The sequence below is a fragment of the Castanea sativa genome, chromosome 1 (assembly GCF_040712315.1).
Source record: "Castanea sativa cultivar Marrone di Chiusa Pesio chromosome 1, ASM4071231v1".
Lineage (NCBI taxonomy): Eukaryota > Viridiplantae > Streptophyta > Magnoliopsida > Fagales > Fagaceae > Castanea > Castanea sativa.
This window is the reverse complement of record NC_134013.1, coordinates 60544036-60565579: the sequence shown is the minus strand read 5'-3', so window position 1 is coordinate 60565579 and position 21544 is coordinate 60544036. Positions and strand designations below refer to the sequence as shown.

At 33.9% G+C, this 21544-nt stretch overlaps 2 protein-coding genes across 3 annotated transcripts; one reads left to right on the top strand and one right to left on the bottom strand.

The window, feature by feature from the left end:
* Positions 1 to 10173: 10173 nt before the first annotated feature.
* On the top strand, positions 10174 to 12060 carry LOC142622332 (expansin-A23-like). Its single transcript, XM_075795782.1, has 2 exons — positions 10174 to 10291; positions 11444 to 12060. The coding sequence occupies exons 1-2, from the start codon at positions 10174 to 10176 to the stop codon at positions 12058 to 12060; spliced, it is 735 nt and encodes a 244-aa protein (XP_075651897.1).
* A 6259-nt stretch (positions 12061 to 18319) lies between these two features.
* On the bottom strand, positions 18320 to 21227 carry LOC142622755 (F-box protein At5g39250). Of its 2 annotated transcripts, none has more exons than XM_075796283.1 (2): positions 21030 to 21227; positions 18320 to 19531 (listed from the first exon to the last, which is right to left on the bottom strand). In XM_075796283.1, the coding sequence occupies exon 2, from the start codon at positions 19462 to 19464 to the stop codon at positions 18706 to 18708; it is 759 nt and encodes a 252-aa protein (XP_075652398.1). In that variant the 5' UTR covers positions 19465 to 19531; positions 21030 to 21227; the 3' UTR covers positions 18320 to 18705. The 2 variants fall into 2 exon arrangements, with proteins under 2 accessions (XP_075652398.1, XP_075652397.1); XM_075796282.1 differs by having other exon boundaries at positions 21025 to 21226.
* Between the last annotated feature and the right edge of the window lie 317 nt (positions 21228 to 21544).

The following is a 21544-nucleotide window of genomic DNA, read 5'->3' as shown; positions in this document are numbered from 1 at the left end:
AAAAATAAAAAATAAAAAATAAAGAATAAAGGGGCCTCCACTTGGCATAATCACAATGTGTAGAACACAACAATATAATATGATTTGAAAATGAACTTATGTAATTTTAATGTACATTGTTTTTAGGTGAAAATAACTAAATGATTGACTATTGTATAATAACTTTACAACTCTCATATGGTGTATCACAAGTCTTATAAGTTTACATTGAATGATTTTTTTTAAATAGGTTTTAGTCATAACTTGTGTGAATATGTTACTTTTAATTAAAAAATTATGATAATTCGATAATTACAACGGGGAGGGGAGACTTGAACCTTAAACATCAGAGACACGCTAAAATGTACCAACTAGTTAAACTTCCAAACTCTTGGCTTTGTTTGCCTTTTCTCATTTTAGATAAAATCAATAGAATAGGGTTAAGCCCTATTCCATTAACTTTCCAAAAAGAAACCCATTCCATTATGCTTCTTAAGATACTATTTTTTTTTAATACCAGATAAACATGCATTAACAAAAAAAAGAAAATAAGTATACAAGGACATAACCAATACATCAGGCTTGTACAAAATTTGGATTTAGCCTACACTTGTGAACTGGAAAACAAGTAGTAACATAAGCTAGGTCTATTACATGAGCAATTACATCCTTAGGAACAAAAGGGAAGCTTGTAGTTAAGCCCTAAAGTTGAAGGTGGTCTTTTTGAATCGGAACAGGTACAACCCAGTTCATCTGATTACTACAGGGAGGAACCTAATCCGAAATATAAACCAAAAAAGTAAATGCTTGAGCTTGAGAAGCTTCTGGTCCAGTGGGCCCGTAAAACTCACTAGGATAAGCGGTATTATTGAACCAAACAAAGCAACAAGCAATAAAACCAAAAACAGCTAAAGCACCTAAACTATAAGACAAGTAAGCCTCCCCAGACCATACAAGCGCACAGCGCGCCCATCCTCTTTCCTATTTAACTACAATGCTCTCTATTAGCTCAATCAATACGGGCTGCCGCTTTTTCATTTGCCCTATTTCTAGCTGGTAGATCAGACTAGTTAGACGATGTGCCTTCTTCCTTTTTCGGAATATAGTCTTGTATTTCTGACTTTAAGCTTCATTTCGAGACAGTAAGACTGTTCAAGCCAAGATGGTCCTCTGATCTGGTTGCATACCTGTATGAGACCTTTACAGCTACTCAAGATAAGGATTCCATTATATCCCAATTCCAAAACATTGACCATTGCTTCTCCCACAGCATCCTGAATTGCAAGGTAGTAGGGATTTTTACCACAACTAGTTCCTCTTGTGAACAAAATGCTTTCTACCACTGTTATTGCCTCAAAGGCATATCCACTCCTCTTGGTTCTTCTATTGATGAAAGTTGCAACCTTGAGGACAAGTTGCCAGTTCTAATTAGTGAAAAGCTAATGTGGTTGATGTTTGCAATTAGACTTTTGGACCTGGTTGTTTTTGAAGGCCTCTTAGTACCAGCACAAGAGAGATTGGGAAGTTAGAATACCCTCCATAAGATTTGGCACTTTTCCTTGATGAAGAACCAAATTTCTATGGTTCCATATGGACCAAAGGGTTGTAAACAAGGATTGCAGTAAGCTCATTCTGTCATTTTCCCTTAAGTCATTCTGCAACACACAAGCTTCTACCCATTGTTTGATTGACAAATGAAAACTATCTAAAGTCCTAATCTCCAAGTTTGATCCATGCCAGATAGCCCGAGCAGAATGACATTTCAAGAATAGATGGTTAATGGATTTCTCCTCATCATTGCACATAAGGCATTTGCTTGAGACTATGATGCCCCTGTTAACCAAACACTCAAAAACAGACAAACTATCATGCAATAATTTCCTGATAAAAGTTAGAATTTTCAAGGGGAGTTTGACTTTCCAAATTCTCCTCCAAACATTATTGGAAATGCCAAAAGATCTGTAGTCTTGAGAATGAACAGGGTAGTAGTTTTGGAGAAGCATTTGATATGCTTTCTTTACCTTATAGTCCCCCGAATTTGAGTATTTCCAAATGAGTTTATCCTCCAAATTAAAAATTCTAGATAAAGACAGATGAAGGATTTCCTCAACATCATGGGGTTGATAAAGCCTCCTAACCAAGTCCACATTCCATGTTTTTGTATCTTGATCATTAAGGTCAGCAAAAGTACCATTAAGTAAATTGTTCTCCATTAGAGCAAGATTTGAAGTTTGATACCAATCTGGGTGGGTGAGAGGAATTTGATGCTCACTTCCAACCAACCATCTACCTTGGTGTAAGGATGATAATTGTGGTACATCAATGTTTTTCCAAGTCCAAGAGTAGTTTGGTTTAGGTTTATACTCTCTTAAGGAAGCTGTTGCGAATTTTTTTTGTTTTTTTTTTGGTAGGTTCTAGCTAGTAAGGAATTGGGGTCTTGTTGAATTCTCCAAAATTGTTTAGCAATCATAGCTTAGTTGATTAGATTGAATTTTTTCAACCCAAGACCCCCCTGCACCTCGGTTGACAGATTTTATCCCAATTAAGTAGATGAAGTTTCCTATCACTCAAATCATGTCCGCACCAAAAAGCTCTAGTGATAGAATCTAACTTATTGCAGATAGTCTCAAGTATTCTAAGGCAAGAAAAAGTGTACAAAGGCATGGCTTGAAGGACTGAAGAAATCAAAGTAATTTTACCAATTTGGGATAGGAGTTTAGCTTTTTAATATCCAAAATAGCTTTTTCTTTCCAGGGAATACCATTAACATTTGATCAAAGATTATCCAAAACCATAGTTTTTTTTTTTTTGAAAGAAAGAATCAAGAATGTGGCATTACTTTAAGCAGTCCCCCCCCCCCCCCAAACAAATTAGATGTCCTAAATCGTTTAATTGCAAACTGATGAGGAAGGACCAATCCAATTAAAATTTATAGGCCATGAGGCCCTACAAATGACAAATGTAAAGATATTTTCAAGCAATGAGGCTATATCCGTAATTTTAGCTTGGAAAAGGACACCAATTTTGTATCACAATCACAATTGAAAAGAGAAAGCGGGAAGAGGGCACAACTAGCGATTATCAGCCAGATAGGTTGAAAGCTTGCCCGTCTGTAACGGCACATGTGAAGTCCGGGACCTTCAAATTCCTCATTCCCAAATTACCCTTTGAATCATGTCAAATCATTTTAGAAGGATAAAAAAAATAATAAAAAAATAAAGGGAAAATGGAAGAACAAGATTTTGTATAAGAACATTCCCATTTACAAGGAAAATTTAGCATAAAGACATAAAAAGAACCCAGCAACCGAACTTGTAAAATCATACAATTGTAAATTTTTTTTGCAATTGTACTACAATGCCATCCTAAATGTAGGATGACACTATAGCACTTTAGTAAAAATTATAATATATTTTAATTAATAAAATAAAAGAGAGATGGGAGAGAAGAAAGAAAGAGAAAGTTGTATTGAAATATATTATATTATTTTAGTGGGTAATATATATTATTTTAATGAGTAGAATAGGAAAATAAAAGTTGAAATGTTGGATATATTGTAAAATAGTATGGTATAATTGATAAAGTAGCTTTTTGAAATTGTAAAATATGATAGGATGGTATTTTTCATTGTGAATGCTCTAAGGATTGCGACTTGGTAGTGGGTAGTTAAGTTTAGATAAGGTTGAGTTTTTTTTTTTTGTTTTTGTATTTAACCAATTTTAGTTTTTTCCTAAAGCAACTTTAGGATACACACGGTATTTGTTTATTATCTTTTCCAATTTATTTATATAATGTCATCTATTTGATTTCTCCTTAACGAGTGTAAACCAATATCTTAATTAGTAACATAATGCTTCATCCTCCCACAACCATGATAAATCTTACTAAATTAAATATATAGCAGAAATTATCATGAATGTCTGAAAAATAAACACCATCTCACGGTACTCCATAATCACCTAATAATTTTCCGTCATTAACATATTCCTTTAATTTGTCCTTATCAGGCATGCATGTTCAATTTGACTATGCAGCCACACTATCCAAGGGATGTGTGTCCCATTGCAAATATTATATATATGTTCATGATACTGCCAAAACACAAACACAGCACTGTCTGCAAACAAAGATTAATAAAGTAATTGAAAAATTAAGTGTCAAATCATCTAGAAGAAAAGGTTAACACTTGGTAAAAGAATGATGATTTGGGATGACCGACAAGATATAAGCGAAGACAAAGCATCCCTTTAAACTTATATACAATGATAGTTTAAATTATACATAGTAATTTGATAGGTGCAGAAGGGCATTGAGTCAAATTGCTCAAAAAGAAAGGTAGCAAAGTTAGTTGTATTGGGGCTGTGATTTCCATAGAAGGCACATGTGAAGGTGATATGGGCCAGCAACGCAGTAAAGCCCCATTGGAGAGAAAGAGAGAGATAGCACATGGGAAGCACATGCAAAGAAAATGGTTTTGTGGTGTAGCTTTGAGAAATGAGAGCATGTGACAAAGGAGAGACAGTAAGGCAGCACGAAATGTACAGCATGTTCTGCACATTCCCTGCATACAACTGAACCAGTGACAGCCCCTTTGGCTCTTCCTTTTTTCTTTTTCTTTTTTTCTTCACATTTATAAAGCACTTTGTTTTTAGTTATTGTTTAGTACTATTTTTTTTTTTGGTTAAAGTTTAGTACTATTATTATCCTATATGGTTCCTTGCTTTATTAATCAACGAATTCAATTTAATTAATATATCTTATATAACAACATTTTACTTGATTTGACGCACATGTTTACACTTGTATTTCAAGCTATTTCAATCCAGCATGTGTGACATGTGTATGTAATGCATGTGACTTTATATTTTTTGATATTAAATTCATCAAGTTTGAAACTCCCTTGTTTTTTCATGAAAGTAAGTAATAACCAGGACAATTTACAGAAAAGCGGTTTATTTTTTACCTTGAATGTTGATTTTGTTGTTGGTTCACATAAAGGTAAGATCGTAGTTTCATTTTGTTTTTTAAATATATAATTACATGAGGATTGTTTTGTTGGGTGAAGCTTTTGGTCAAATACAATGACATAGTTAGAGCACTCACAGCAGTGGTGGTATATTGCTATATTGCTATATTTTAGCTTCTCAACCACTAAAACTGATGCTCCAGCAGTGGAGCTATAGCAAAAAAAAATTTTGCTTCCAGCTACAGTGCACATCTAAAGATAGATGTGCACTGTAGCTTAAAGGTAAAAAAAATATATATTATTTTATTAAATTTCTCTCTCTCTCTTTTATTTAAAAAATATTTTCTCTTTCTTTCTTTTTCTCACTCTCTCCGGCTTCTCTTCCTTCTTCGTTTTTCCTTCTATCTCTCTCTTTTTTCTTTTTTTTCTTTTTTTTTCTCTCCCTCATCTACTCTGTTCTTCGCCGACCTGTTCTTCGCCGGTCCTCGCAGACCTGTTCTTCGCCGGTCTTCGCCGACCTGTTCTTCGCCGATCTTCGCCGACTTGTGGTATTTTTTTGATTTGTGGGTGTATTATTTTATTGTAATAGAAATATTATTTTATTGTGATGTTTATATTATTTTATTGTGTTGAAAGCTAAAATAGATCCACTGCTGCAACATGTTTTGTAAAATGTATAGGTAAAATAGATAAAGTAACTTTTTGTAGAGCTAAATTGCTAAAATTTTAGCTCCACTACTGTGGATGCTCTAATGCCCATCTTTATGGACCTTAATTTCCATGCATGTAAAACAATTTAGTTGCCCTTTTCCTTTTTTAAATACCATATTACCGCGACTCCCGTGGCAACTCTACTAAATTACACTTTGGCAACATTAAATTAGAGACACAATAAAAATTCATGATATTATTATATTAGTATTAAAAAAAGTTTTAAATTATATGTTGTGATGTGCCCCTATGTGAAGTGGTGTAAAGTGGTGGACTAATTTCAGAATGTTATGAATAATATTTATGATTAAAGAGCATATGGAACTTGAAAGTAAAAAAGCTAATGAGTTAACACATTTGTTGGACATATAGGCGTGTGAAGCATTGAATTAGGGTCGATTTTTTTCTCTAGACTCTAGAAGGTCAAAAAAATGAGCATAAATGGAAATGACTGAGAGACAATCGTATAGTACATGAAGTTTCTTTTATATATTTTTGGGTTAATAGGCAATGATCTTACAAAGAGACGTGATGTAACATCTTTTTTGGTTCATCAGCACCCTCTTATTATTTTTATAGATATATAGAGAGAGTTTCAGCTGTGTGAATCATGTGCAGGTTTTTTTGCTTTATTCCTTTTGTTTTTCGGTCGGCATAGGCTGCCAACATCAACATGCGTCACTCACCCTTTTCGGTTGCAAGCCAATGACCCACTTGTTTTGTCTAATGTGAACCAATTCTGAGCCTCTGGGTTGCTACTTTTCTTTTCCCATTCTACTTTTCAGTTTTGTTTGGTTTTAACTCAGATTCTTCGGTTTAGGGGTTCAATTTAAGTTATTCTTATGTTCTACATCATTGGGTCAAAATCAATAACCAAAATTATCATTCCGGGATTTGAACCACCCACTAGTTCATTAACTTAGGTCAATTTATTTATTTGATGTGAACTTAGGTCAATTTAGGTTTAAAAGAAAAGCCAACCACAGTGATGATGATCTATTAGCACCTTTCTAAATATTTACGGAGTGTTTTTTAATATAAGCCCTTAGAATATATATTAATCTCCATTCTAGGAAATTTTAAAAAAAAAAATTAGAAAACCAACCCTTAGGTTGAAAGGAAGTACTGGAGGAGAAGGAGGTTTGGGTAATAGTGGGCGATTCTAACCGAGCTTTAAGAAAAATTAATTAATTTAAAAGAAAGATGATTTTCTAGTGAAAATAATAATTTACCATATATATTTATTCGTTATTATTATTATTATTTTTGGCTATCTTTATCTTAATTCTTAAACCCTTTGTTTGATAAATTAAGGCATGTGGCTTCATTTCTCACGTAGGTAATTGAAACTGGACTTATTAATCCACAGACAATATCTATATTAGGACCATTGGCATTTGGCAATTTACAGTTGTAGTTATCGACAGACGCAAGTTGTTCCAGACATGTACTCTCTTCTTTGGGAAAATATTTGAATCCGTGAACCTTTTCCATCAACTTGCATCCACCTTTAATCAATGGGGTTTTCTACTTTGCTTTTTGAAGATAGGTAGAGAGTAGGACAATGAAAGATGAGATTCAAATTATAAACATAATGCAACACACACACACACACAAAAAACATTATCGTTAAACTATCACTTTGAACCACATTAATAGTGTCTTCAATACATTTTTAATTAGAAATTATATGAACTTGCTTCAGAAAGTAGAGATCCTTGGTTCAACTCAAGCTTCCACCATTTAGCAAAAAGAAAGAAGAGGGAGAGAGAATTAATTTAAAAATTATATGATCCTATGAGATGAAAGACAAGGCTTTTAATTTTTAGAAATTATATCATGTTTATATTCTCTATTATAAAAGTTGAATTTGAAAACTTAGGAAGCATAGAATGATTACTTTTTGTCTCTTTCTTAAAACATATTTGGATGACATGTGCATATTTTAAAGCACATCATGTCCTTTTCTCTAACGCTAATACAAGAGAAAATTATTAAAATGACTATCATTTACTACTAAACCATTTCACTTCTCCTATCAAAAAAAACCATTTCACTTCTAAATTGTCCAAAAAAATTCCCTTCATGTTTACTGTAGAGATTTAGACCCCTTAACACAATATGATTAACCTAATATTAAGCCAAGTTGATTAACAAGTTTGTTAATTAACACTAGGTTAAACCAATATGTGGAACATAAATATAATGCGGAAAAATATAAATAAACACAAAGATCTAATAACCCAGAAAAACCAAACAGGTGAAAAACCTGAGGAAGATTTAACCTAACTATCCTTAAGATAAAATAGATCCACTATGAAAGAATTGAAGTTTGTACAATAGAACTTAGACCACTAACATCCTATTGCTATATCGAGTAGAAAACTTATTACCACGATCACGTAACAGCTCTGAGTCCACGGACTACTTCTTTCATTTGATCCACAACAACCACAAGTTCTCTTACTTGTGACTTTGAGACTTCACTCTAAGATTTCAGATTTTCGTTAAGTTCTTTATGCAGCAACCAAAGTGATCACCAAATTCTTGACATCAATCTTGATAACCCTAAGTATGTATGAAGGTAAACACCTCTAGATCTCACAAAAGATTCAACACACAGCACATTTAAGACATTAGAGAGCTTTTGGGTACAAAACCCTAGATTGTCAAAAGTGACACACTCTTTTCTCTCTAAAAAACATTTTAAAAACGTGCTTAGGGTTTCCTTTATATACTAGAAGAAGTAGACCTGAAATTTTAATCCTTAATGGGCTTGAACTACTATTTGGACTTAATTAAAATTTTGTAGATACGACTCTCAATCGATCAAGCCTGTCTCTCAATCGATTCAACCAGGCAGTTTCTAAAGCAAGCTAAGAAACTGAAAAATAACTAACTCCTAAAAAAGGGGGGGAAATATGTTATAACAGAATTACAACTCATCTGTACTCCAACCCTTAATTAGCTTTCTAATTTCCTAATATACGTGGCTTCATTTCCTGAACTGAGTGGATGACTTAATCATAGTAAGGCATTGATACCATCAGAACCATTAGATCTTCCTTTGCCAATTCAGATTCTTCAATAGTTGTTTGATCAATGCCTCTTCCTACCTTTTCATCTTGAACTTTGCTCTGATGCTATGGGCTGATTTGATTGACACAATGCACTTCACCCTGATGCATGCAGAGAGCTACTCTGCTTTGTAGTTTTAACACTCCCCCTCAAGAGCAAAGCTCTTGCTTCTTGATTGTGCTTTGTGTATTCTGGATGTTGAATTTGGTAAGCAAAAATATTAATAACTTCCAGTCTTGCTAGCAATCTTGAAAAAATGTCAACTCCTAGTGCTTTAGTGAAAATATCTGTCAATTGGTTCCTTGATGACACATAAAAGGTTTTGATGGTTCCATCCAAAACTTTGTTTCTAACTATGTGACAGTCTGCTTCTATATGTTTGGATCTCTCATGAAAAACAAGATTGGCAGAGATATGTAGGGTTGTCTAGTTGTCACAGTACATCAGCACTGGCCTTTCATATGGAATATGCAAATCAAATTGAGATTGAGAAAAAAAAAACAGTTTGGAAAGAAGTGTGACCATGATAAAAAGTGTTTCTAATGTTTGTATGATCTAATAAGAAGTCTTTTTCTTGCTTTCAAAAAAAATAAGAAGTCTTTTTCTTCTTAAAAAAATATAAAAATAAGAAGTCTTTTGATTGGAAAAAGTATAACCTATGTTAATAAAATGCCTTTTTAATCTTAATTTGTATTGCCTAATCTGTCTCTGTTTTTTTTTATCCTTTTCTTTTCTTTTTTGGTTCGGATCTAATAGGCCTTTTAATTTCAAAGAAGTGATTGGCCTACGTTAATAAGAAGTCTTTTTATTATTTTATGGTTTAATGTGAGAAGTTTTTTAATTAAATGATATTATAAAAATATGCAAATCAATTAGCTAGATATAAAATATAGATAGATGTTATTTTTTTTTAATAATTTGATAATTGAGGGTGGGAGGGATTTAAACCCTAAATATTTTTGTTGGGAACACAAAACAACCCTAATCAATTGAGTTACAAGGTTGTGGGTTGTATAGACATAAATATAAGAGCAAATTAATTAGACTAAAATACAGACAAGCATCTCTTGTATATATTTGCCGAATTTGTGTGTTGTAATGGGAATTCTTCTTTATCTTTTCCTTTCCTCCTTTAAGTTAATTTTACCATTTTTGGCTCTCTGCTAGCCTAATTTCATAGGTATTAAAAAAAATTATACCTCTCATTAATTATTATTTCCTCGGTCATAAAGTCCTTATTATTAATTCCCACCATTGTTGCTGTTGTATTGCTATAAGAATCAAAATCATATCTTTTTACCTAATATGTCTCCCTTTCCTACCTATAAATACCATTTTCTTGACCTTGATTAAGGATGCAGTAGTCTCTCTTTCTATCTATCTTTATCTATCATATAGCCATGGCTAGGTCTCAAAATTTGTTTACATGCATAATTTTCATGACTCTTTTTGTGATAGCCATGAGCAGAAGAATCAGCATTGGCGAGAAAATAAATAGTAATTGGATTGATGCACATGCAACGTTCTATGGTGACATGACTGGTAGAGAAACCATGCGTAAGTATATATTTATATTGTCATAACTAGGGGTGGAAGGAATATATATAGATATAACCCTAATTTCTTAATAGTAGCGTACAGTTTTAGTATTTATTTTGTGTGTTGCTTGTGACTGTGAGTTGTGAAAAAGTCTTAGCTTTTTAGTTTCTTACATGAATATAAATCTTCTATACCACTTTTTATGTTCTAATTTATGTTTCACCAATCATAACTTATCATGTATTTATTTAATTTTCATTATAAAAAAAACCAAATTAAAGTTTTTCTCTCCAAAAAAAAAAAAAAAGCCAAAGTTTAAACTATTGTATTCTTCTTACACTACCACCTACTAATTCTCTATAATTTTTATTGACATTTTAAATAACTAGCTCTTTCTCTCAAGCATATGCATAAATACATGAAAAATAAACATAATTAAATGCATATATATTAAACTTTTTACAAGAGTTAAATACCATTGATGATTATTCTTAGATTTTGTCCACTTTAAAAAAACCCTTGTAAAATACTATTTGGTAGAACATGCAAGTTGTTCATTCTTGGTTTTTTTTTTTTTTAAATTGCTACTTCTTAAATTAATTTTTGTTCATATATTTTTTTCGTAAAAAAAAAACCTTATTTTTGTTAGGATGATGCAATAAATTTATTTTATGTGTACATCTTCAAATAAGATATGAACAGCCAATATTTTGAACATGATATACTTTTCAATTAATATTTAAAATAATAATAATTTTTTTTACGAAAATCTAGACTAGTTTTAAGAGATTAGAAGTTGTTTCGAATGTGATCTAAATAGAATGGACTAGACGTAGTTTTAAATGTATTTAAAATAATTTTTAATATATCAAAAATATTACACATTCATACGTATAATAAATTTTAATTGAGTCCTTGTAATATAATATTTATGATTTTCATAGTTGGTGATTTTTTCTTCAATAAATTGCATATTTTATCATCGACCTTTGATATTTGTTTTTAAATTATTCGTGTACTTTAAAATGTTTCGATTTAATTTTTATATTTTCAAAAATTGTTTCAAAAAGATCTTTACGAGCATTAAATGGATAAATAAATAAATAATTGATAGGTTATGAGTGTTATTTGTCATGATTATGATTTCTAACTTGAAACTTTACGTGACAGAGGGAGCTTGTGGGTATGGTGATCTTTTCGAACAAGGTTATGGCCTTGCGACAACAGCCCTAAGCACTGCACTCTTCAACAATGGAGGCACTTGTGGTGCATGTTTTGAGATAATGTGTGTCAATGATCCACAATGGTGCATACCAAATGCTGGCACAATCACAGTCACAGCCACCAATTTATGCCCTCCTAGCTCTAACCCTAGTGGAAATTGGTGCAACCCCCCACTTCAGCACTTTGACTTGTCCATGCCCATGTTCACAAAACTTGCACCATTTAAAGCTGGAATCATCCCTGTTAAGTATCGTCGAGCCCCATGTATTAAGAAAGGAGGAGTTAGGTTTCAGATAACAGGAAATCCAAATTTTTTGCTTGTACTGTTGTACAATGTTGGAGGCGCTGGTGATATTTCTGATGTCAAAGTCAAAGGCTCTAATACCAATTGGATTCAGATGACACACAATTGGGGCCAAAATTGGCAGACTGGCACACCTTTAGTAGGACAAAGCTTGTCATTCCAAGCGACTACTAGTGATGGAAAAATGTTGGAGTTCGATAATGTTGCACCTCCTAATTGGCAATTTGGTCAAAGTTACCAGGCCGCGATTAATTTTTAGAAATTCACTATCATTCATTGTTTCCTTTAATATTTGTAGTTGATTTATATGCCTGTACTACTTCTGGGAAAATGGCAATGCTGTCTAAGTTCACTACACCAGGCAATTTGTAATAAATTAAGTGAATAAAGATGCGTCTATCTTTCTTTCTTTTTTTGAGAGAGAAAGATGCGTCTATCTGATTTTTGGTAGTGTGGACGTAGATGTAGTAACGTCAAATTCATGGTGAGAGTTGTTAGTTTAATGGGGTTTATGTGTCCTTGAAAAATCTATATTGGTCAATGCCAGTTTTGCTTTCAATGCCATGTTTTGCCTTTGTTGACTAATATGCACTGAAATTTTGGTGAAACTAAATTATATGTTCCTAAAATTTAGGTATTATAAGCGTTTTTAGTTTTTAAAGTTTCAACTGAGTTGTATTGGTCCCTAAAATTTCAAAAATAAACACAATTGGTCACTCTACTAACTTTTGTTAATTTGTTTGTTTATGGGTCTAACGGAAAAATGAGTAGACATATTTTTAATAACCGTGGCAATATTTTTTTGTTAAAAAAAATCCTCTCTCTCTCTCTCGGAGACTAGCCGATTCTCACAACCTACATAGTCTTACATATATGCAATACCTGCAGCAAATATCTTGCCGTGACTTTTAAAATTAAATTTCTCAATAACCCAAGAGGAACCTTTCATTGTTCTCCACCTCTCTCTCGTTTTTAGTATTATATAATTTGTCTTTGATTTGATCATTGGTCTACTCTCTGCGCAAAAATTCAGCTTGAGTTGAACATGAAAGCTATGACAATCTATGTAAATTCTATGGGCTTACTTTCCTGTGATTTACATGTAATAAATTTGATAATTGACCAGTTGACCTATTTAAATTCTAGAAAACCCATTATTGATATGGCTCCCAATGTAAGTGAATAAAAGACTTTCTCTATCTTCCATAATGTTTCAAATTTTGACAAAATCAAATTAATTTACCCCTATATTTTGGAGTGTCAAACCAACTAATCTTATTAAGTTTTGTCTAGATCAAATTCGCATTCCATTTGTACGGGACTGGCCCTAGGCCCCATGGGCCTTGAACCCAAGCCTCAGTACAGGCCCAAACCCCAGGCTCCATGGGCCGTAAGGACCTAGGCCCCAGGCCCCATGGGCCTCAGGTCCAAGCCTTGTGACGTGTTATTTGGCCTTACCCCCGTTTTTGGTCCATGGGCCTTGGTCCGAAAGCCCCGGGCCCAATCTATGCACCCAAAACTGAAATAGAACCTCACTGACTTAAACATCATAGGCAATTTCCCCCCTCTCCCGATTGTCTTTAACCTAATTGGGGATATCATTTCCCGTAGAACCCCCATACTCGGTTGCCCAGTAGTGCCTTCGAAAATATCACTGCCGGGCAAATCCATGAGAGTGGGAATCAGTTCCAGTTCCAATGCCACTACCACTTTCCTACCAGAAACCCACCTAAAGCTGAGAGAATTGGACTCCCATTTGCACTAGTAAGGTAAGGTAATCAAGGCACCTCCACTTACCTAAGGCTATAAATAGAAGAATGGAAGGAGAAATGGAGGTTGGCAATTGGAAAGAGAAACACAGAGAGAAGAGAGAGACTATCATAAGAAAAGGGGGAGAAATTAAGAGAAGGGAAGGAGCTTGTAGGGTCCTGAGTGTTTGCATGGGTCTCAAAGCGAGGGATCACCCATAGTAGGAAAACTCAAAGCCCACGAAACAATATAGATTGTGAGCCCAAAAACATAAACAGCATATTTTTGGCGCACACACCATCCTTTAATTTTGATGAACAATGATTCAAAGAAAACTTGATCTAATGAATGAGATGGAGCTTCTTCTTTTTTTTTTTAATACAAGATAGAATTTCTACTCTAACCTAATCTAAGTGTATATGTGTGTGAAGCTCCTTCCTAGAGACTTGAACCCTGGCCCTTACCCCCCACACCCCACAAACACTTATACTTGTGGAGTAGCCACCGCACCAAGAGTGCACGATGGTATGAATGAGACACAGTTAACAATAACGAATGAGATGGAGGGAGTAAAAGATATAAAGGTCTAAATTATATAATTGTCATAGGAATTTTTATTTGAATAGCAATTCATTTAACTGTCATTTGCATCCTAAATAATCAAACTTTAAAGTTTAAAGATCAACATTTATTGTTTAATGATCTGTTAAGGGATATTTTCTATACTATTATTTAAAGGGTTTTTCCTGTTTGGATTCCTCATTTTTTAGTTCAAAATTTTCCCTATAACCTATGTTTAAGTAGAGACAAAACTAAAGGACAATTTGGTAAATATGCAACTCTAACTCCCACTAAGACATTGTCTAAAAAATATGACAACTTTCCTGTTAAATTTCAAATTACTTTATCCACTTATAAATTCGATTTTCAAAATAAAAATTATATATATAAAATAAAATAAACACAATTTTTTTTCTACAAAATAGAACCACTAAAAAAAAATAAAGCATCATCGCACGCGCTTTGCGTGTGTGATGAGGCTAATACAAATAGATAGAATGGTTCTTCGCTTTCTTCTGGGTCAGTAACGTACAGTTAGATGCCAAAAGATCATGAATTGAATTCATTCTTTGATTTTTCATGCTTCCGTGTAGGATATTATTTCCTGTTACTTATTTTACTTGTATCTATCTATACTACTATTTAAGAAGCTTCTGATGTTTGGACCGAATTCTTTTTGTTCTAAAATACCCCTACATCACTATGTTTAAATAGAGACAAAACTAAAAGACAATTCGGAAAAAATACAGCTCTAACTTCCACTAAAACATTGCCTAAGAAATAGGGCCACTCACCTATCGATTTTCAAATTTATTTATCCACGTATAAATTAGATTTTCAAAATAAAAATTATATATAAAATAAAAAAGCCTTCACTACTAGGTAAGAGGGATGCTCTACTTATTTCTCCAATTTCATGTTTTTTTTTCTTGGGTATTTATGTTTCTAACTACAGTTGTTTTTTTGGATACATAATCCCGGTTAGTTACTGATGTATTGCGTCTTGATCAATGTGATTCTCAATCATTTTTTTTTATAATTATTTTACTTAGTCTCGGGTAATCGGGTTAGATGAATTTTTCTGCCCATGAACTAATACATTTGTTTTCAGGTCGTAGTACTTGGGGTGTAATGGTTGCACTTAAAGATGTTATGGTTCTTGGAAAGCCTGTGGTTGGACCTATTTGAATTTAGTGAAAATTGTGGAAGAGTCAAACACGAAACAGTTACAAATCTCAAGGAAAAATGAGGAAAACCACGTAAAGGAATTGGATTTCGTTACGTGAGTTTGATTTCGTTACCCATTATCTTGCACTTCGGATAAACATCATAAAAAATAACTTTAATGTTCTTGTTTTATTAATGTTTTTTTTGTGTATGTGTATGATTGTATCTCAAGTTGAGGAACACAAAAAGAAGGCTATCTTAGCCGAAATATATATATATATATATATATATATATATATATATATATATATATATATATTTTTTTTTTTTTTTTTTAAAGTATAGTTTTCTCCACCCAAAAAAAAAAAAAAAAAAAAAACCTTACGATGGTGCTTATTTATATCCTGAGTTTTTGACCCACAAATCCATAATACTCATCACACCTCTAGATATTTTGTGATTCGAAAATGTAATAATCCAAATTTTAATGGATGCAAATTATTAATTTTTTCCTAAAAAAATAGAAGAGCCTCTGAACACGCGCTTGAGCGCATGCTTAGAGGCTAGTTTCTAGTGAAAAATGTTAATTGATAATGGAATATAATTGTTTCTCAAAAAAATAATAATAATAATGGAGAATAACGCTCTTCCTTCCCCAGAAACCAATCTCTACCGCTAAGAGTCTCTCATTTTCAATTCAGTTATGCAAAAGTATAAAGCTACAGATGTTGTGTGGCCTGAAATTTTATCAAGAGTTTTGTAAGATGGTGACATTATCTAGTCTCTTTATTAGGAAACTAGGGTTCAATTTCCCTACCCTGCTATATAACAATAAATTATCAAAAAAAGGAAATTAGAGGTCAAAATATTTGGTAGCAACTAGGAGTGTGTGCAGTTCGATCGGTGCAATTTTTTCCTAAATTTATCACCAAACTAATTGGAATCGGTTTTCTCATAATTGAAACCAATGCATACTGCCTAGGGTTGGTTTTCTGACTTATGGCGGTGCAGTTTTTTGCGGTCAGTTTAATCGATTTGGTCGGTTTGAAATATTGAAAGAAAAAATTAAAATTTTAAAAAAAAAAAATTCAAAACAATTGGGCTTTCAAACCCAATATCTATACATCAACTTGTTCAAAATTTCAAGTAAATACAACAGAGAGGCAGTACCTAAACAACTAAAAGCAGACTGTAATGCAAATAAAATTGATATTGATTTCCATGTAAATAAATAAATAAAATAAAATAAAAACAAGAAATGTTTTACAATGAATTTATACTGCAATTCTTTGACAAAGAAATGCTTTACAATAAATTTATACTAACACAATAGCTCTACTAAGTAAGTAGCTCAAAATCAGAAATCCCCAAGTCAAAAAACAAATAAATAAAAATACAAAGATGCTGAATATATGCTAGGCAATATTTGGAATCATTGAAACTTATCGACGGTGTTGTGGTGGACTAGCAAGGGAGTGAGAGCTGGGCAACTTTGGTAGTGCAGCAGGCAATAGCTAAAAGGCGAGAAAGAGTTCTAAACAAAGAATCTGGGAAAGAACAATTTATACCGTGACTCAATTTTCAAACCTAAAATAAAATGACATCATTTTGAACAACAATACTATTTCACTTAGTTATAGGGGCAAATTAGCAATTTAAATATATTAAAATATACATATATATATATATAAAGTATCGGTTCGGTGAAAAATATATCGGTTTTCAAATTTCAGTTTCGACTACATCACCACACCAGCGTTAGAAAAACCCACGACCTCCTCTCGCTGACCTTGGTTCCTACAGTCGGCCCCAGGCGCGATGCGGTTTCTCGACTCCGGTCGGTCGCAATGGTTAATCGGCTCCATTATTGCACACCCCTAGTAGCAAAAAAAAAAATTCTCTAAGTAAAAATAGAGACCAAACTAATTTCATTATTCCTTGTATATCAACGATTTTGTTGTATATATGTTAGGTTCAAGTTATCCCTAATATAACTCTCAACAATATTTACATTACTCTTTTTTCTTTTTATTAGAAGCAAATTTTAGCAAGTCTACTAATGGGTCACTCTTTTTTTGCGAGGGAAAAACTTAAATTATGTACCTTAGGTACTGTTTATTTAACAGAGCAAACGATGTTGACATTATATCTTTTTCCCCCCTTGTTAAAACTTAATACTCATTCATCTTGTTTGGCTTCTCTCTTTATACCACCCTTTTCTCAATCTACTCTCATCCACATATCAATCCTGGGATTGGAAGACTTAAAACAACAAGAACAATTCATCACACTCAATCTCAACCACCAAACCTCACACTCACCACCTCCTAATTTTCTCATTCACTACCAATTCTCCGACGCTACTCTTCTAGCCTCTCTCAAACCCTATCCACCCAACCCCAACCCCACTTAAAGTCCTCCTCAATTCCTCTCATTTTAAGCCTTGCTAGACCACTTCAAGTCACGATGCACCACAAAAGAACCCAACACATTCATAATTACAGTCATTGTCATCATTGGAGAGAGTCACAGGAGAAGGTAAACCCTGCACGAGTATATGTTTTCCCCTTTATCACAACTGGTGGGTCCCACTGAGGAGTGGGAGCCACCAACTATGAGAGAGGGAAAACATATGCCCAATGCAAGGTACACCTTCTCGAGCCACAGACTCAAGAAGTAACGGTGGGCCTAGGGTTCTCTTTGATGGAGGCTAATTTATGTAAGTGGGGTTTTTGGGTTTGGTGGAAGAGATTGAGATTGAGATTTGGGTTTTTGCAGAGGGTTTGGTTGTGCCGCCATTGCCATGACCTTTGTGGTGGCGTGGTAATGGGCCTGTCATTAGGGGTTTTGTTTTTGATAATTTAGAATAAAGTTAATGAATCTATGGGTAAAAGGTTTGAACAGGTTTCAACAGGAAAAAGAAAAAGAAAGATGGTGAATTCACAAGTGGCTAATTTTGAAAAGGAGTGCCTAAAAAACACCTAAGATGCTATATCTAAGTTACCTTTTTGTTTAGTTTAAAATTATCCATAACAAATGAGTTTATTGATCAAATGGTAAAAAAATATTATTCAGTAAAGATTTTATTACAATGTTTAACACTTGTCCATAATACAAATCTAATGTTATTGATCCATTACAAGTAAATGATAAATATGGCCACAGAAATACAAATAATTGTTCATAATTATTAACGCAATAAAAATAAAAATAAAAATTATGTACAGACGTCATACTGTAAACATGCAAGTGAACAAAACAAATAGTACCACTCAAGCCAAGTCTTCGCTGAATGTTAGAGAGTTCGAACATTTATCGTTGTGCCATCCTCCACAGATTAAACAACCAATGAAGATGCAAACGTACATTACACATCCATTTCAGATGGGTTCTTCTTACTTTCACTTGGCCAATAGAGTCCAACGCTTCACTTCCAATCAAGCATGTCTAATAACCATAGAACCTCATCCTTGGAATTTGCCGCATCACAGAAATCCATTTCAACCCCAAAAACATCAATAGCACCGTCATTTCCATCTTCCATGAAAAGCAAAGAGATCCATGCCCGGATTCCTGAGATGAAAGGGTAATCAGGAGAAAAGTCTAAATAGTCAAATGCCAAGGCCCTATATGCTGTCCTATCTATATAATCAAACATGGATTTATTGATGATGCAAGCAACCCTATTGGAATCCTTGCGCCCCACAAGCACTGAAACACTGACAGTCTGGCATATAGGAACGGTGAACCTTGGCTCAACAGGTAATGTCATCTTGTACTCAGGGCCCTCCAGGTGAAACCTAAGCATGTCACAAATTCCTGGAGGTGGGATCTTGATGCCAGCTTGTAAAACAGGGCCTGGGACTACTTCAGAAAATATTAATCTGCCTTCAGTCCAAATGTCAATAAAAAATTCCAAATCATCAAAGGACAGCCTTGGGGGAAGAAGAGTTCGACAATTCTGCCGTTTATAAAAGGTCTGATATAGCTTATAGAAGGTTAAAGTTGGAGGGTTAGGCCGCTTGCAGATCGAAGGCCATCTCTTGGCACATACACATTTCCAAAAGTAATCATCTCGGGCTATGTCTCTCCACTGCTTACTCACTGCCATACAAGAAGCAAGGTCCACACCATCCAATAAAGGAAAAACTGCCTTCAAAACTTCTTCATAATCCATTTTCAGCATACAAATATTCCCCTAAAACCATTCACAGCATTGAAGGGCCTAAAAGTGGTAGATAAAGATAAATCCCCTGTGGATAGAATGAGATGAAATTCAGATTAAGAAGCAATCATATAAACACAGATATTCTTTGAAGCACCATCATGATATATTAATATATAAATAACCACAGCAGCATACAAAGTATTCATAAAAGAAATTAGAAGAAGCATCAAAGGTGGGGATAGATTCCCTGCCCAACCCCGCACAAATTTTCCCCACCCCGAAAAGATGATGAGACGGAGGCAGGTGCCCCCCATCCTGTCTTGCCCCACCATACCCCAAATGTGTGTGTGTGTGTGTGTGTTTCGTTTTTGGATAAGTGCCAGTTAACTACAAGGAAGATATTTACAACCTCAAACAGCAGCCAAAGACTCCACCTCAGAGAGCTTTCCGAACTCCCTAATGGAAACAATCTCAGACTTGCCAAATTTATCCCGAGACCAGAAACAGCACAACTACCCCTCCTCTCTCTTTCATCTCTACCTCATTGATGTCAAAACTACCTCATTAGGAATGACAAAATATCTTCAAGCCGCTCCGACCTTGACCTACCCTGCCACCTCCCTGCACAGGGTTTCTGCACCTCAGAAGAGTGGACGAGGTGGGATGGGGGCACCTCTGATTTGACCCTACCCCTCCCTACTGCCATCCCTTTGAAAGGAGCAAAAAACTGTAGGCACATTACTAAAACTAAGGATTCAAACTGCTCCAAGTAACCAATGCTGCTAGGAATAGCCTAAAGAAAAGATCTAATCAAGTTACAACGATTTAACCAAGTCTGAAGCCACTTATTCTTGTGTACCGCAAAGCACTTTCTTCTATTCTGCCATCTATGAATTTTTATTGGGTAAGTTATACACCCAACTCGTGGGTCTTGAACCTACAACCTTACCCTCCATCCCATTATTGAAGGTGAAGTAAACCATTTGAACTAGAACTCATGGGCTTTTGCCATCTCTAAATATAATCCAATAATGTAGTACAGCAGCCATAATCCTCAACCGTAAGCCCACCAATATACATAATTTGCTTGCATACAAAATGCAAATATAACAACTCACAAACATATAGCTACAGACAAGAGCCTAGATGTTTACATTTTAACATTCCAATCAATTTTTCTTAGCCTATGTCTTTGTTGTGCCCAAAATTAACACTTTTTAGGAAATCATAAACAATTCATTCAGATACCCACATGCTTTGCTTCAAGATCAAAAATAACATGCTTAGTTTAAAATGGCATTAATGGAACCACTTTAACCACCATGTTCCTAACTCAATCCATTGAAGAAAACTTATCCCAAAAAAACCACAAAGAAGTAGGAACAAAAAACAAATTACTTGATATTAGTAACCTATCGAGTAATAAAAAAATCACTGATTTTGATCACTACCACCATAACACAGAAATTCCTTATATCCAAATGAAGATCAAAATTGTTGACTTTTTATTTATTTATTATTTTTACAAAACCCTAAATTTCTCAATTCATGACAAATCTAAAACCGAGAGAGAGAGACCTAACCTTAGATCGCCAACGACTCTGAGAGTTTCATCGAAAGCGAAACGAGAGGAAAAAAAAAATTGAGATTTGGGATCGCGAAGGAGATCTGAGTAGCTTAATTCTCGGTGGAATTGGTAAAACCCTAGAGCTGTTTGGAGAGAGAGAGAGAGATTTTCGCTTCGAAAATGAAGAAAGTCTAAAAACTAAGTAATGTCATAAGCATACGGCTTGGGTTGAAGAGTATAGAAAAAGATAAGCCAGGAATGATTATTAATTATTAATTAATTTAATTAACCTTATTGGACTGTGCCGCTGTCGTTGTGGGCTCTCTGAAGGTCCCACCTTCTGTCTTTTTCTTATACTTTGGAAAAGGACAAAAGTAGCTGCAACCAGCAAATTAATTTGAACTTATCTTTACTAATTTAGAGGAATTTTTTATAACCCATTACATGGCAATTTTTTTTTTTTTAAGAAATAAACACACATATTATGTGGCGACTGATAATAACTTATATGTATTATTTAAATAAGTTGTA